Below are 16,211 nucleotides of genomic sequence, written 5' to 3'. Positions count from 1 at the left end.
AACCCTCTGGGTCTATTGGTTTGTCCATGAAAGGTCTTCTGAACTGCTTTTAGTCTGAGCACTCACATTCTGCCAAAACCTACGAGGTACAATGTTCCCTTTACATCATAGCTCCTATGACCATTACACACTCAAACTCTACCACCGTTTAAGAAGAAATTTGGGAAATAAAAGTCAAATAGAATCCTAGTGGCAACAAAAAAAAAATCTAATAAATAAATTCAATAAACAGCCACATATTTGGCATGATGATATTTTTTATTTCAACTTTATATCAGAGGTACGTATTTATTTGCTTCACACATACAGGATGTTTTTACTAGATACCACAACACAGAGAACACTTACATCAACAGAGACATGCACAAAGAAGGCAGCAGCAGGAGTTAGCTCTTGTGGCTAATTGCTCTGCCGTCACAGGAAACAATCAATCACAATCAGTGATTTTACTGACTCGGATAGGGTGTGAAGCTGAAAGTAGGATGGAGAACACAGAGGAGGAGCGTAGGGAATAATATCTAAAATATCAAGACAAACTGTGACACTGAGCACAACAAACAATATATATTTTCAGTATTGACAATAAATATGAATAATCTTTTAAATAGCATTCAGTTTCAACACACCTGCACACCTCATCAAAAGTATAATTCCTTACTGCAGTGGACACACACATTTTCTCTTTTGCACACACACAATTTCTCTGCAAGTACAGTTCTGTTTGTTGTTACTGAGCAACACTGTAGAACGGGCACAGGGTCATCTATCAGTGGTTTGAAGGTGATGCAAATTTGATTGGGAGTCACATGCAGACTGATATGTACATATTTGTAATTTTTCTGCCTTTAATTCTGGTCCGCCTTAACACACTTTCTACCATTATCACCAAGCCTCGCTCTCTTTGACCTTTCTTCCTTCTGCAACTTCACTTTCTCCCTTTCTGATGTCCTCCGTATTTGTCTACTTCAAGTCGCCGGCGTCTCCCTGGATGGTCTTTTTGATGCGGAGCAGCATCGTGGTCAACCACTGGTCTAGACGGGACACGGAATCAAATTCCTTCACAGCTTCTGTGAATGCCTCACTGTTCTGCTCCTCGTGGGCTTCAAGGAGTTTCTTTAGCAGCAAAATTCAAAAGTTAAATTTTTCCGACAAAAATGAAAAAACAGTAAACCTTGTGAACATTACGTAGCCTAGAAAACGTAATGCAGTTATCCATTTAATGCAAAATACATCATTTGCTACACATATTGCAAATTTTCTCAGACCTCTCACTTTTGAACAGGATTAATACATTAAGCCCGGGGTGCACTGTGCGACTTTTTCACTTTTTTGAGATGATTTTGCCCTCGTGCAAGAATCTACAAGACCGGGGCAAGTTTTGTGCTGAGCGTCGTGTAGTATACAGGGGGTTACGGGAGGCGATTAACCACGTGACCAGCTACCGATCAGCAATCGTAAGCTCACACAAATTTCTGGCGTGTTTGATATTTTGCTCGTCCCTCGTGAGAATAGCACGCCGTTGAAGCAGTGCCGTAAACGACTGCGACCCAAAAAGTACCAGAATCGCTCACGGCACATATGCATCAACATGGCTCTTTCCAGCTATTTCCCTATTAACACACGTCGTTCGTTTTCATTTCTACACTTTTTACCACACAATGACCCGTTTCTTGACACAAAGGATTGTCAAGTAAGAGTGTTTGCTGTGTTTCTGCCAAATTAAACTGATCACAAAACATTGATTTACTGTCTTTCGTTTCGTCCCGGCACTCCCGAAGGACAACAGACATTAATAACACCACAATAAAAAGTTCAGCATGTTGTGTAAAAACTGCTATTTTTAGCCTATTTTAGGTCCGACGTGTTGCTACCAGACGTACAGTGTGAGCACGACTTGTGAGATTCGCTCTGCGAGGAAGTCGTACAGTTTGACCTGAAGCTGAGTGCTACATTTGAAAAAGTCGCACAGTGTCTGCCCAGCTTTACTCAGACTTATTTTTCTATTGAAGGCTGTACAGTTCTAAGTACTGCAGGACACACAAGCCAATTTTCTTTTGTTATTGTTGTAGTGTTCTATATTTACTTCGTAACAGGTTTTATTATTAGTATAATTGTTTCACTGACATTAATTTATGAACTGATTGGTCTTTTGAAAAGATAATATTTCATGCATCATAAAGCAGGGGTGGGGAACTCTGGTCCTTGAGGACTAGTAATGTTTTAGTTGTTTCTCTGCTCTAACACTCCTGAGTCAGAGGTTCAACCACCTGTTCAGCAGCTCATCAAGCTCTGTAGAAACCTGGTAATTATCCACTGATTAAAGTCAGGTGTGACAAAATAACAGTAAGCAGTTTCCTCTTCTTCTGTTGCAGCGTGTAACATCATAGCATTGTACATCATAGCTGGTAACTCTCCTATTCAAATAACCCCACCCCCTGAGAATTGTAACCGAGCCAATCAGCGCTGAGTAGCGTACGTCACACACCATAACGCCGAGTTTGTCATAAACATGACGACTGAAGCGGAGTTCGCTCCGGTTCTTTCCTCTGTTCTAAATGACTTGAATGTCTTTAAAACCACAAGTAGAAGCGCTAAAAGCCTTTCTCCTAAAGAAAGATGCTTGCGCTGTCGCCAGACACCATTTTTGACTACAGCTGAAAAACTGCAGCGTCGCGGACGTCACACACAGCGATGCTCAGTTTCTTATAAACAACAAAGACAGCAGCGGACTTCGCTGTGGCTCTTTCCTCTGTTCTAAGTGACTCGAATGTCTTTAAAACCACAACAAGTAGAAGCTAAAAAACTACAGCGTCGCACGGTACAGTCGGCATTTCCGTCTATTTTGTGATTGGTTAGTTTTGAGCTGCCTAGTCCCGCCCCTCAAGTGCCTCTCTGCCTGTGAGCTACCACACTAGTTCTCTGTGCAGAAATAAACAGAGGACGAGTCTGGCAGGCCAGCTACCTCTTTGTGGTCCTCGGACCCCCCCCCCCCCCCCCCCCCCCCCCCCCCGCACCGGATCTTTAAATACTGCCACAGTGTCAGCTCCACTTACTCTAACAGCAGCAGCCCCTACCCCTCAGACCGGCCCTCACACTCATAAGTGTGGCCCTCGGCCACTTATGTTTCAGTTCCTCTGGCTTAAAGTGTTAAAACCCTTTAGTGTCACTTTAAAGCAGGGAAACAACTAAATCATGCAGGATAGTTGCACTCGGTGGACTAGGATTCCCCACCCCTGCTTTAAAGGGTTAACAAAAACCTATAAAATCCTAAAACCAAATACAAAGTCAGTAAACAAAGGAAATAAATAACAACATTCATTTACCTTAAGCAGTTTAAGCTCTCTAGAGTCTGAGAAGGCTGGAAACATCTCTTCGTACTTCTCTATGGCCAGCTGAAACATACATATTTGAGTATTTAAGGCACATCTGATCTCAGGTCTGATAATATTCACAAAACAGTATAAAACTACAGTAGTTTGTTACTTTGGCATTGAGCTCGTCCACTATGAAGTGACACAGTGATGCTTTGAAGAAATATTCTTTAGCGTTGTACTTCAGCAGAGGGTTGTCCATGGTGCTCATAGCAACCTGAAACACAGTTATAGCATCTTTAATGCAGCTTAATTACAGTAAATCTATTTTCAATAGCAAAGAGAGTTTTCTGTCCTCGACCGTTTACTTTGAACTCTTTTGTTCTTTATATAAAAGTATGACAATAATATAAGGTTTAATCCTGGTCTCCATTATAAATGATATCAAAAAGGTGTTGAATACGTCTTTTGCCTTTTCCAACGTCTTTTGAATGATGTTTCTAGACAAAAGCGTTGCCATACACTAAGCACTCAAATAGCACAAGGTGGATTAAATATTTGTATCTGTATTTATTTATTTGATAGGGGACAAGTGTGTACATTTGACCTGTAACACACAATCACATTTATATCCAAGGATAACTTACAATGTCCGTCCCTAGACCGGTTCAGTAAAAAGAAATAATTTAATAAAAAAAAAAACTGTTGATAAACATATGCATCAACTATAAAACAGTGCATTGCAATAAAACAATAAAAAAATCAATAAAAATAAAAATTTCTAAAAGTGAGTGCAGACCTGGTCAGCTTTTAAAGCTTGCTTCAGTTTACATTTAAAAAAGCGAGCATCGTGGTCAACCACTGGTCCAGAGATTAATGATAAAAACTACATATTGTCACTTTAAAGACAGAAGTAAAGTAAAATTGGTTAGTTCTACCTATTTTATCTAGTTAACAAATAGAACCTAATTATAATGAGTAGTACGTACCCAAAAAAACTAGTTCAGCACTGCTGGATTGCCAAATTTATTTACTTGACAAATTGAACAACTATACCTGTTGGCCAGGGTATGTGTTTACAGTTCTGTGCAGTATTGGCTTTCCAACACCAGTCTGCCAACTCTCACGCATTTGACCCTCTTCACACGCTCTCACGTCACATTTCTAATACGCTGAAGAATCAGCCCAACTAAATAGCCAACCAGCCAGCAAAGCAACAAAAACGTAAAAAGAAAGAAAGTCCTCTGAATCATATTTTGTCATTTAATATATATTTCTGTTTGTTTTATCTAGTATTTGTTTTATTATTTTATGTTAACGAAAACAAAACTAAAGAAAATGCCAGCTCCAGGTTGCACCAACAGTATCTAAATACATAAACTCTGACCAACAAAGCTAATCTCCCAGAAGACAGCTCATGTAGTACCTGTTCATAGATCTCAATTGCTTTCTGGTACTGCTCCAGCTGAGCGCTGTAGTGTCCGACCTTCAGAAGACACTTGTTTGCTGAGCTGTAACCCAAATAAAAACACCCGTTACCTCAACACAATAAAATCCCAATGAGAGTGTCGGAGGATGCATCACCCAACTGCAAAAATGAGCAACCATGTAAGGGAGTGTAAATCAGCATAACTTATTTATGCTCTTATGTTCTCCAGAGCAGCAACTTTTCAAGTAAAATGAAGCCCCAGAGTATAAATGTTGATATAAACTTAACTTCCTCCTTAAGATGACAAAAAGGATTTCATTTTAAGCTTATACAGAATAAAGAGTTATTTGAATATTTTTTCATGATCTTGCAATCCAGAACACAATCCACCAGTGAAAATTACCTGTTAGATTCCTCTCCTTTGTAGTAATCTGCTGCCTGTTCATAGTGAGCAATGGCCTGAAAACCACAAACATAAATAATGAGTAAATCGAAGAAAACAGACAAATCACATGAAATGGAAGAAACTCGCTTTACCTTTTCAATATCCACCAGCTCTGACTCATAAATCTCTGCTATAGTGATGTGATGTTTGGCTGCAATAGTAAACCGACCCTGTAACGAACACACACACACACACACACACACACACACACACACACACACACACACACACACACACACACACACACACACACACACACACACACACACACACACACACACACACACACACACACACACACAGTGAGTTTTATTTAAAGAAAACATCCCTACAGAGAGGGTTTTGGTAGCTCAGACAGGACTTACCATGTCGGTATAGATGTCGATGGACTGGTTTAGACAGTTGATCGCCTCTGGAAAGAGAGCGATGGAAAGGTGAGGAGCGACGCTATCATGACAAAGACATTAGACCGAAACAGAGCCGGCCAAGTCCCTCAGAGTCTATTAAATCAAATTAACAGTCTTTAATCCCAGTTTCCCAATAATCCCAGCTAACCTGCCAAACCAGAGCTCATCATGGGGAAGTAGGAGAGCTCCAGAACAAAACCCAGATATAAGCTTTCCTCAAGAAACACATTGTAATAAACCCTCCAACAGAGATGGGTATAACTGTAAAAGATACAGTCATTGTAATAAAGGCAGAATATGCAAATATAATCATTTATATTTGACTGCTCTAAAAAATCTGGATCTGTTTAATTCAACAAAATAAACTCCCTTCGCCTCTGAAGTTAGGCAGCAGAAGTTTAAAGTCTTTTATTATAATCAGCACTAGTTGTTAAATTCTGTGGAAGTTTTAACTTCAAGAATCAATAAAATAATAAAACATTGTAATAATAATAATAATAATAATAATAATAATAATAATAATAATAATAATAATTTGCTTTATGAACCAAATGTAAAAAGTAAATCAACACACTGAGTCTCCAGGTTTTTACATGAACAATAAATAGTTCATCTGAGCAGAAGTCTACAAATTGCAGATTCAAAAACCATTAAGAAGAAACTGGACGCTAACTGCAAAGAAAAAAAACTAGTTCACCTGCAGATATCCTTCATGGATATTTACCTGGCCAGTGGAGATAAAGAAGTTCATGGTTGAAATAAAAAAGTGAACATTTTCCTAAATAAAGTCCCACCAAACCTGCCAATGCACAGAATTATTTCACCTAAACATCATCATGAATCCAGCTTTTAACAGTGATGGATGCAAGCTCAGAGGATTTTATCAATCTGGGACTTCGGTAACTCATTATGTTTGCATATTTAGGAACAAACGTCATTAATATTGATCAGGAAACAGCTCAAATTAAAATTTCTAATTCAAATTGAGCATTTTAAAGAAACATAAATCTTACAGGAGGGAATTAAGTGTCAAACTATCCTCCAGCCAACACAATGCACAGTCACATTTAATCTCTCAGATTAAATAAATCCTGGGTTTGACTTCCTGACAGACTTTCATCATGGTCTGATGACAAACTGAAACTCTAATGATCATCAGGAGCATTGAATAAAGTGTGTGTGTTTTAGAGACAGCAGCAGCTCACCCTGGGGATCAGCCTTCTTGTAGGCGTTTCCCGCGTCAACAAAGCTGGTGGCAGAGTCCAGTTTGTTTTGAAGCTGCATGTGGAGCCGAGCGGCCTGACAGAACGCGTTCCCCGCAGCTGAAAACACACCACTGAAAATAAATACTAACGCTCTGGTAAGGTTTCCTCTAAAAATAAAAATGTCTTCTGATTAAAACACACATCCAAACAGTTGTAAAGTGAGCTATTAGCACAGCTGCTTTATCTGGAGCACACGCTGCTCTCTGCAGACCCAACAGACTCATTTATTTGTTCTTTAATTTGCTGTTAACCTCTGCAGGATGTTGAGCAATTCCTCAGTGGTTGGAATGTGGAAGCATTCAGTTAAAAGTGTGTGTGTGTGTGTGTGTGTGTGTGTGTGTGTGTGAGAGAGAGAGAGAGAGAGAGAGAGAGAGAGAGAGAGAGAGAGAGAGAGAGAGAGAGAGAGAGAGAGAGAGACATGTGCACATCACTCACCACTCCAGTTCTTTGCCATCTTGAACATGTTGGCTGCTCGAGCGTACATTTCACAGGCATCCTCCACCTTATGGTTCCCTCTGTAACACACACAGTGTGGAGATCAACCGACCATCAATGAATTTGTTTATTTCATTCTTGATGTTTGATGAAAAAAAGTAAAGTCTCTTCTTTTCTGCCTTTTTCTATTTTTTTTGTTTTTTTTTTCTGTTTTGAGCCTTAGAGCTTAAAAACCCCCAAAAGAGCAAATTATACACTAAAATGTTCAGTACAGTCAGGAATAGTGTGTCATGATTATAAACAGAATCTGCACAAAACTATTAAGTATCAGTTTAGACTGTTTATTAACTTTTCCTACAATAATTTCAGTCTTAAAAAATTGCTAATATCAGCTGACTGAATGTATCACAATAAATCGTGATATATTGTCTCCCCTGTATCGTGATACGTATCGTATCACCATAATTTCACCAATGCACATCCCTACTAAAAATGTAATAGTGACATATCTATTACGTACAGGTTAGGAGTAATCCAATTAAAATATGTTCAAAGAGACACGTTTGTGAATTGCATGCTACAGTGGCTTGCCTTAATCCTACAGCAGTGTTGAGCAGAGCAGACTCGAAGCAGCAACCTGACTGCAGCGGTTCTGCTCCATTGTGCAGCGGACAGCTAAGAATAAACAGGATGGTGGGGATCTTTCTTCTGCTTGTAGAGTTAAGATAATCTTAGTTTCACAAGCATCATGTTTTTTCTAAATCCCACTTGTTTGTGAGCCTGTTACCGGCTAGCATTAGCTAATCTGCCCATTGGTGCACATTTGATACCAAACTTTGGACTGTTTCTGCCTTTCTATCTGGTTGTTTTCTCTGTTTTCCCTCACAGCAGCTAGATTAGCACATTGTGGGCCAGTATAAAGCATCTTCCTTACATAATAACGAGCAACTTACCTTTGTGCAATAAAGTTCTGGGGTAAAAAGGTAACTTGAAAAGATGTCACAGGAGTGCTATGTCTAAAAATAGATTCACATTGAGTCTTTTGCATCGCACGTGTGACATATAGCTCTCTCTCATTCTGATCTGCCTCGGTCTGCTTTGCTGCTGCATACAGATGAGCTGCGTGCATTGACTGTTACATAAAGGTTGCACAACATGAAAAAAGTTGCACAACACAACAAATGTATATATATGTATATGCATGTGTATGTATATATTTACACACGCACGCACGCACGCACGCACACACACGCACGCACGCACGCACACACACACACACACACACACACACACACACACACACACACACACACACACACACACACACACACACACACACACACACACACACACACACACACACACACATATATATCGAGAGGAGCCAGTTGAGGTGGCTCGGGCATCTGGTCAGGATGCCTCCTGGACGCCTCTCTGGTAAGGTTTTCCGGGCACGTCCAACCAGGAGGAGGCCTAAAGGTGGAGGGACTATGTCTCTCACCTGGCCAGGGAACGCCTTGGGATTCCCCCGGAGGAGCTGGCCCAAATGGCTGGGGAGAGGGAAGTCTGGGGCTCTCGCCTTAGGCTACTGCCCCCGCGACCCGACTCCGGATAAGCGGATGAAAATGGATGGATGGGTGAATATATATATATATATATATATATATATATATATATATATATATATATTTATATATATATATATATATACGTTTTCATGTCATTAACGAATTGTGACCAGGGATGAATCGTATCGGCAAAAGGCTTCACCGTTCCGTTAATTCAGTGGTTCCCAACCTTTTTCCCAAGGGACCCCTTTGTTACCAGTCAAATTTTTGACAACCCCCTCCCATTCTCTCTTCCAGTACAAACATTATTAAGAAATGATAAAATTGTTCAAGCACATTTTAATATGCTTTGATTCAATAGATAACAGTAATAGTAGACTCCAGTACAGAACAAAGTCATTAACAAAACCAAACAGAGCATAATGTGCTTGACAGTTTGTATTACTTTTCTGAACACATTGTTTCTTGTAAACACTGATAAATCTATCATTCCTTTCAATAAACGTTTGACACATAAAAAAATACACTGAGCAAAATGTACTTAAATGTGTATATTACTGTTTATACTAGATAATTTACTGTAAACGCTGTGATTAATCAACCAGTCCTATCTTTAATGAACTTTTGACACTTGAAAATAAAACGTTGAGCTGAGCAAAATGTTCTTAAAAGTGTGTTACTTTTTCTGTACTAATTATTTCATGTCTTAATATCAGTAAACTTTTCACTCATGAAAAAAATATGAGCAAAATGTAGGCTATAAACAAGTAATAAAGGAAGTTTTAACCCCTTAAAGTGGAGAGGTCCTGGCGACCCACTGAGAGGCTTTGGCGCCCCCTTGTGGGGGTCGGGACCCCCAGGTTAGGAACCACTGCGTTAATGTATCACATCGCTGTTAATGCATTACGATACAAATCACATCAGTCTCAATGGTGGAATCAGTGATTCAGATCCCTAATGCGCACACGTGCACGTGTAGCGGCCTTTAACCTCATAATCAGCTGATTAATAGCAGTTGGTTTGTCAGTGATGACGTCTATGATGAAAATGATTGGATAAACAGCATGCTTTGCTTTTGTAAATGTCAACAATAAAATAAATGAAGATTCATTTTTACTGGCAGCAAATGTAAAATCATCATTACTGAAATGAGAAATGCAAATACTGAAGAAAGTTAAAGGATGACATTTATAAACTAGCTTCAGTTTGATGGCGAGCTGCTCCATGACTGAGATGGAGTTGGCCAATATAAAGATCAGGCAGGTTCATGGTTGCAGTGTGATAGAAATGCAGCATTTTAAGATGTATTGTTGAAACCACTGATTCTTCCTGTTTGTGTTTAGCTCATTAGCAAATATGTCAGATAAGCCCATCAACGATAATAGACTGGGCCAGCCCATTTATTTTTGGACTGAAAATAAAACAAAAAATAAATAAAAGGGCCGGCCCAGAAATAGATGATCCGGCTCTAAATAATTTAATAAATTACTAATAATATACATTCAGGCCCAATGGGCAACAGGGCCAGTTCTAGACTGGCAAATTTGAGTTGTGAACATTGTGAGCTGGTCCCAGTGTGTGTATGTGTGTGTTTGGTGGTTTGTAATTGTTTTTGGGTGATTATTTATTCATTTATTATTATTATTAGTATGATTATTTAAATATTTTTCTTTTTTAATAATTGTATATGCTTTTGACTGCCTTCTGCCGCTTTCTTGTTCTGTATTTGAGGACCTTGGTGAAAATGAGATGGCACATCTCATGAGGCTCCTCCTCTTTAAATAAATGTCTAAATAAATAAATAGTAAAGGGGGCAGTCTGTGGCGAGGGAAGAGGAAAAAGCATGTGTTGGTGGTGGAGGGGCTCTGGGTGTTTTTCTCATGTGATTGGATTTGTTGAACACTGACCTCCCCTTTTCTAGTCTGTCCCTGAAAGGTGTTCATCACATCGTAAATCAGTTACAGCATGGGTTCCCTACTGGGGGTTGGGACTCCCAAGGGGGTCCCTACAATTTTGTCTTTGTTGAGGTTGTGAAGTAAGCAAGATTTTATTTGTAAAAATTTACATTTATGTCCCAATAACACGCCCTACAGCATAAGTCATCACTGTAGGTCTGCATAAAAATGGTAAACGGTCACATTTAATGTGTGTATGCGTGTAGGATTTGGGGTTGGAAGTCCTGACTTGTCACGGACACAAGCAAGGGGGGTCCTCAAAGAAAAAAATGGAAAACCACGGGACTACATCAATAACATCTTTTATGGTACCCCATCCAAAACTCTCACCAGACGTCAACACATCCAGAATTCTGCTGCGTCTTTTCTAAACAACACCCTCTCCTGTGTCCTCATCACTCTTGTCTCTTCATGACCTCCATTGGCTTCCTCTTCCTCAGTACATCACATTCAAAGTCCTCCATAAGTCTGCCCCATCTCTCTCCCTCCTCTTCCTCCCCCACAGGACCAAGCTCTGAACTCGGGGAGACTCAGCTTTGTCCATTGCTGCACCTACCCTCCCACAACCCCTCTGACCTCTCCACCTTAACAACTCTAAAAAAGATTGTTACTGTTGGATAATCTGCCTGTTTTATCTAGACTTTTTACAGCATCTCAGAGTGTCTAGAAAAGCTTGTTATGAAAAAAAAGGTATTATTATTCTATATCATGACCCTAGACCTGTCCTACCACGGTGTACCACCTGAAGGCTGGGCTTCTGCTGGTGCAGCTCCTAGGCTCACTGAGGCATGTAAACCCCCAGAACACAATAAGGTGGCAATGGTTCAGGGGGAAACTGAAAGATAAATAAATAAAATTTCCTTTATCAGGTTTTAGGAACTCCAAAACATGCAGATATACATGTTTTTAGGTTACCATTTGTCATACTCATACATGTGCCTATTTTGTTGAAAGTTTGAAATAATAATCTTTGTTTCTGCAAACAACATAACAGCATCAACAGGAAAAGAAAACACGCTAATATGCAGCTGCTTGTTAAAGTCAAATATAAAGAAACATCAGCAAAGAATATAACATCTGTCAGAGCGCCAAGTTACCATGTAGGTCATTAAGTGCAGTTGCATAGTCGCGTGTGTGTGTGTGTGTGTGTCTACACAACTCTTTTTCAGAATAATTACAGGGAATATTTACAGAGTAAGATGAGTCTCTGTCTACAGCTTTCCTAATAATTAAGTATAAACTTGAGTCGGCCTTCTAGATCTCATCAGTGGTTTGTATTTCACACTTTCATCAGTAAATGATCAAAGCCAGTCTGATACAAGAGTGAACACAGGTACAGGTGTTCACACGCACATGTGTTGAAAATAAAATACAATAAATGAGTTTTCATTCATTTTTGCTGGCAGCAAATGGAACATTATCATTGTTGAATCAACAAAAGCAAACAGGCCAGAAAGTTATCCATGACATATTTAGTGGGAGGCCTGGCACCATAATGCGGAAGGTGGAGGTGGTAATAAAACTCGTTCTCATAGAAGAGCTGGTGTAGAACTAGTCAACAACTGATGACACTTACGTCAATAATCAGCTCTTACGTGCAAATTCAAGTTTAGAGCCAAATCTGTTTGAGTGGGCATGAACTTTATTTGAGGGGGCAATGTCCCCTTTTGCCCCCCTTTAGAGCAGACCTTGCAGGGCAAATGCCTGCCTTGCTCGATGGTCAGTACAGCCCTGGTCTAGCCACGCTCCACTGGAGCTTCAGCAGGTCCATTGTTGGCCTGATCAGTTTCGTGTTTTGCCAATCAGTGCTCTATGAGGTCTGGAGGGCGGGATGATGCAACGGAGCAGAACAATTAAGATGGTGGTGACTTATTTGAAACAAAACTGTCCAGACTTTATGTTTTAAACTATCCTGAATGAGGTATAAAATGATCTCCTGCAGGTCTTTTAGCAGACAGACGTCACTGCAGTGGACAGTGTGGGATATCAAACACTGTAAAATCCAGTCATTGATTTAATCTGACATTTACTGCTGCAAAAACAAATATAAAATAAAAAAGATAAGTGAACATCAGACTTTTGTCACACACATATACCTCGCCTGTCCTCACTTGCTTGTTTCAATTTAAATATAAAAAAGTACAAATTTTTGCTCGTTTTCATTCCCCCCCCCAATCTGTCTGTCCTTTTCTTGATCATATAAAACTGATTGATATGCTTCAATTTGGTGTTTATTACAATGCATTTTACAACAATAAAGAAAGAGTTTTAAAAGATTTTAAGGAAAAACATTGAGGAGGTCAATCTGCACAGAAACATCTAGTATGTCTGCTCAGACAGGAAATTAGTCTCGTTGACAAAAGTTTCACAACTCCCAGATTTGTTTCTCTTTAACCTGTGATCGGAGGCCTGGTCGTCCCGGTGTGAAGGAAACATTCCAGTCTGTAGCAGTTAAAGATATTCACACTCAGAGAAAGAAAAGCAGCTCTTGTATGTTTTATCGAGCAGGGGAATCACAGATCTATAAAGAGTCCACAGTGTCTAAACTCAGGGCAGAAGCTCATTAAATAAACATGCTGCTGCTGGGATGGGGAACACAGATGTGACCCATTTCACAACTTTAGGATGTTGCCTGTTTTATTTGTTTTTATTCTGGGGCCTTTTTAGGGGCGATCTTTCAGAACATCCTAGTCTTTTTTTATCTGTGTTCATTCAAGTCCTGAAACTAAAAATGGAACACAATAAAACATGATTGAAAAAATCATGTTAAAGATTTTCTTTGCATCTTATTAATCCACATGATGCAAATGGTTACTCTGGAAAATCTAAATCAGAGCTCCCAGAGCATTAACCATCCATCAACCATGCAATAAACCACCTAATGAACTCATGTAGTATTTATATTGCGTTTTTCCATTTTATGTTGCAAACGTCCTCCCCTCCCACAGTAATGAAGGCCCCCTCCTGTCCCAACACACACAAACCAAAGGAAGAGATCCATCCTCCGCAGTCGACAGCGGCTTTTCTCCGCTGCTCTCACCGCCTCCCTGCACCCTCAGCCAGGCCTCCCGCTCCCATTCGCCCCCGCAGCTGCAGCAGTTACCCCAGACTGTGTCTCCGAGTATTTCGAACCGAAGGTTAAAACATCTATGAAATCTCAGATGTTGGTCTCACGCAGTTAGTCGCCACCTTCTGCAGAGAGAATCATTCATGACGATTGAACAGGATGATGAAGCCGACCGATTTAGCTCAGAGAAACGGACACCCGCTGCTAGCGCTACAAATAGGTTTCTGATGTTTTATTTAGGCATGTAAACATTATTTATCCGCTAATAAAACCTATTTGACAGGGACTGACGGGATCCTGCGTGCAGGAATCCCTCCCCCATCCCAAACTGCGCGACAGCGGTAAACAGAAAGAGAACATCTTTACCCGAACATCCCTCCGAGGAACGATCCGGACGCTTTGACCTTCTTGTCGGCTTCAGCCATCAGCTGCATGGCCTCCTTCTCTTTGCCGGAGTTGTCCATGATGCGCAGAAAACAGGCCGGAGTTCCGCAGAGGAGGAGAGAATAACCGTGAGAGGGGAGAAGACGTCGCTGCTGGTGCTGATGCTGAGGAGGATAAAAGCGCTTCTTCTACGGCTAGACACATACGCAGGGTGTTTATGAAGCAATGTCGCCACCTGGTGGATAGAAACGGGAAGGCTACGAGCTGGTGCAATCTAAAGAGCTAAAAAAAAGAACCAGTGGGCTATCTCTGAAGAAAGGGCCTCAAAAATAAATTCTAATACAATAAAAACGTGTCAAAAACATTACAATCTCTTCACAGAAATAGTCATATCACACAGAGGCAGTACTTTAAGTTGGCTGGTACGCATCAGTCTTGTAAGAAATTGTGTTCCATCTTATTCCATGTTTGATAGTTATGTAAAATGATGTAATCTTGCTCAATTCGGCTTTCTAAAAAAATAAGACTGTGGCCCAGTAGGTATTTCATGATTAAAACGCGTTTTAATATCACATCTGACACATTATTGTTGTTTTCTTTTTAATGTCACCTTTGTATAATTTTCTTTGTATTCTTTGGACTGTTTGCAATAAAGGCTACTTACTTACTTATTAATGGACTAATAAGAGATTGTTCATGAAGCAAGTTAGTGATTGTAAATGCCTGTTATTGATGTTATGTGTCTAAAACAATCAGAGCGGGCAGAAGTAATTTTTAAACAGTTTAAATATTCCTACAAAGGTTCCCTGTGACACATGAGAACACATTTCCTCATAAAAGGAGAAAAAATATTTATAAGAACATCAAATGGAACAGAAAAATTTCTACCTGCGACTTGCTGAGACTTTTTATTACCCTGTGGGACAGGGATTAACAATCCTCTTTTATTTCATTTATTTATTGAGGACAGTGCATGTTAATGAACATAAATGTAAAAGCAGCTTACACGAATGTAAACATGCCAGATTATAGCCAAAGGCTAATTTCCATCTGTTGTCCTTAGACATAAAAAGACATAATAATTCATAAAAATTCATCATTCATTCATAATAAAAACTCCATCACCAAACTTACACATACACACCATTCTATTCACAAATAAAACATTAAAACTATACAACTCATACATGATCACACACTTGATTTTTCCATAACCAGTTTTTAACCTTTGCCTTAAACAAATTGAAAGTCGAGCATTCTCTAATGCGTTGAGGAAGACTGTTCCACAGATGGCCACCCTTGACAGAGAGGACGTTCTGCCCAAATGCTGTCCGTCTATGTGGGACAAACAATTCTCCTCGAATTGTAGCTCGTGTAGTCCTGTTTGAGCTTTCTTTATGCCTAATGAACTGCTTTAGTGGTGGTGGAGCAAGGGAGTGTAAGACTTTATATATTAAACAGACTCTTTTAAGTTTCATTAAGTTATTGAAGTTCAGTAATTTATGTTTTTTTAACACATGACAATGGTGGTGGGAAGTCGGTTTTTTTGTCAAGTAATTTTAAACTACTTTCATGAATGTTTTCAATAGTTTTAAGTGTTGTTGGACAAGCAAGTGACCAGGATGTCAAACAATAGTCCATATGAGAGATGATCATTGAGTAAAAATAAGTTTTTGCAAAATTCATATTTAGATTATTACGTATATGAATACAATTTTGACTATTAAATTTAAGTACCTGGGACACTTTATTTATATGACTCTTGAAGGATAATGTTGGGTCTAGAATGACCCCAAGGTATTTAAATTCTGGTACTAGATCAAGCTCTGCTCCATCCAGGAATATATTTGACTGCTTCAAGTTTAAGGGGCGTTTTGAAAAATGCATACAGACAGTTTTTGAGGTGTTCAACATTAGGCACGAGTCCTCCAGCCAGCTAAGCATT

The 16,211-nt window shown here is 39.6% G+C and overlaps 1 protein-coding gene across 1 annotated transcript; it reads right to left on the bottom strand.

Moving 5' to 3' along the window:
• Positions 1–239: 239 nt before the first annotated feature.
• napba (N-ethylmaleimide-sensitive factor attachment protein, beta a) lies at positions 240–14,474 on the bottom strand. The gene is made up of 10 exons (XM_015945045.3): positions 14,249–14,474; positions 7,293–7,372; positions 6,798–6,914; positions 5,551–5,597; positions 5,278–5,355; positions 5,144–5,199; positions 4,738–4,822; positions 3,484–3,588; positions 3,324–3,392; positions 240–1,113 (listed from the first exon to the last, which is right to left on the bottom strand). Exons 1-10 carry the CDS (start codon positions 14,344–14,346, stop codon positions 961–963), a joined length of 888 nt encoding a protein of 295 aa, XP_015800531.1. The 5' UTR covers positions 14,347–14,474; the 3' UTR covers positions 240–960.
• Between the last annotated feature and the right edge of the window lie 1,737 nt (positions 14,475–16,211).

The sequence above is a fragment of the Nothobranchius furzeri genome, chromosome 12, assembly GCF_043380555.1.
Source record: "Nothobranchius furzeri strain GRZ-AD chromosome 12, NfurGRZ-RIMD1, whole genome shotgun sequence".
Classification (NCBI taxonomy): domain Eukaryota; kingdom Metazoa; phylum Chordata; class Actinopteri; order Cyprinodontiformes; family Nothobranchiidae; genus Nothobranchius; species Nothobranchius furzeri.
This window is presented reverse-complemented; position numbering and strand designations above follow the sequence as displayed.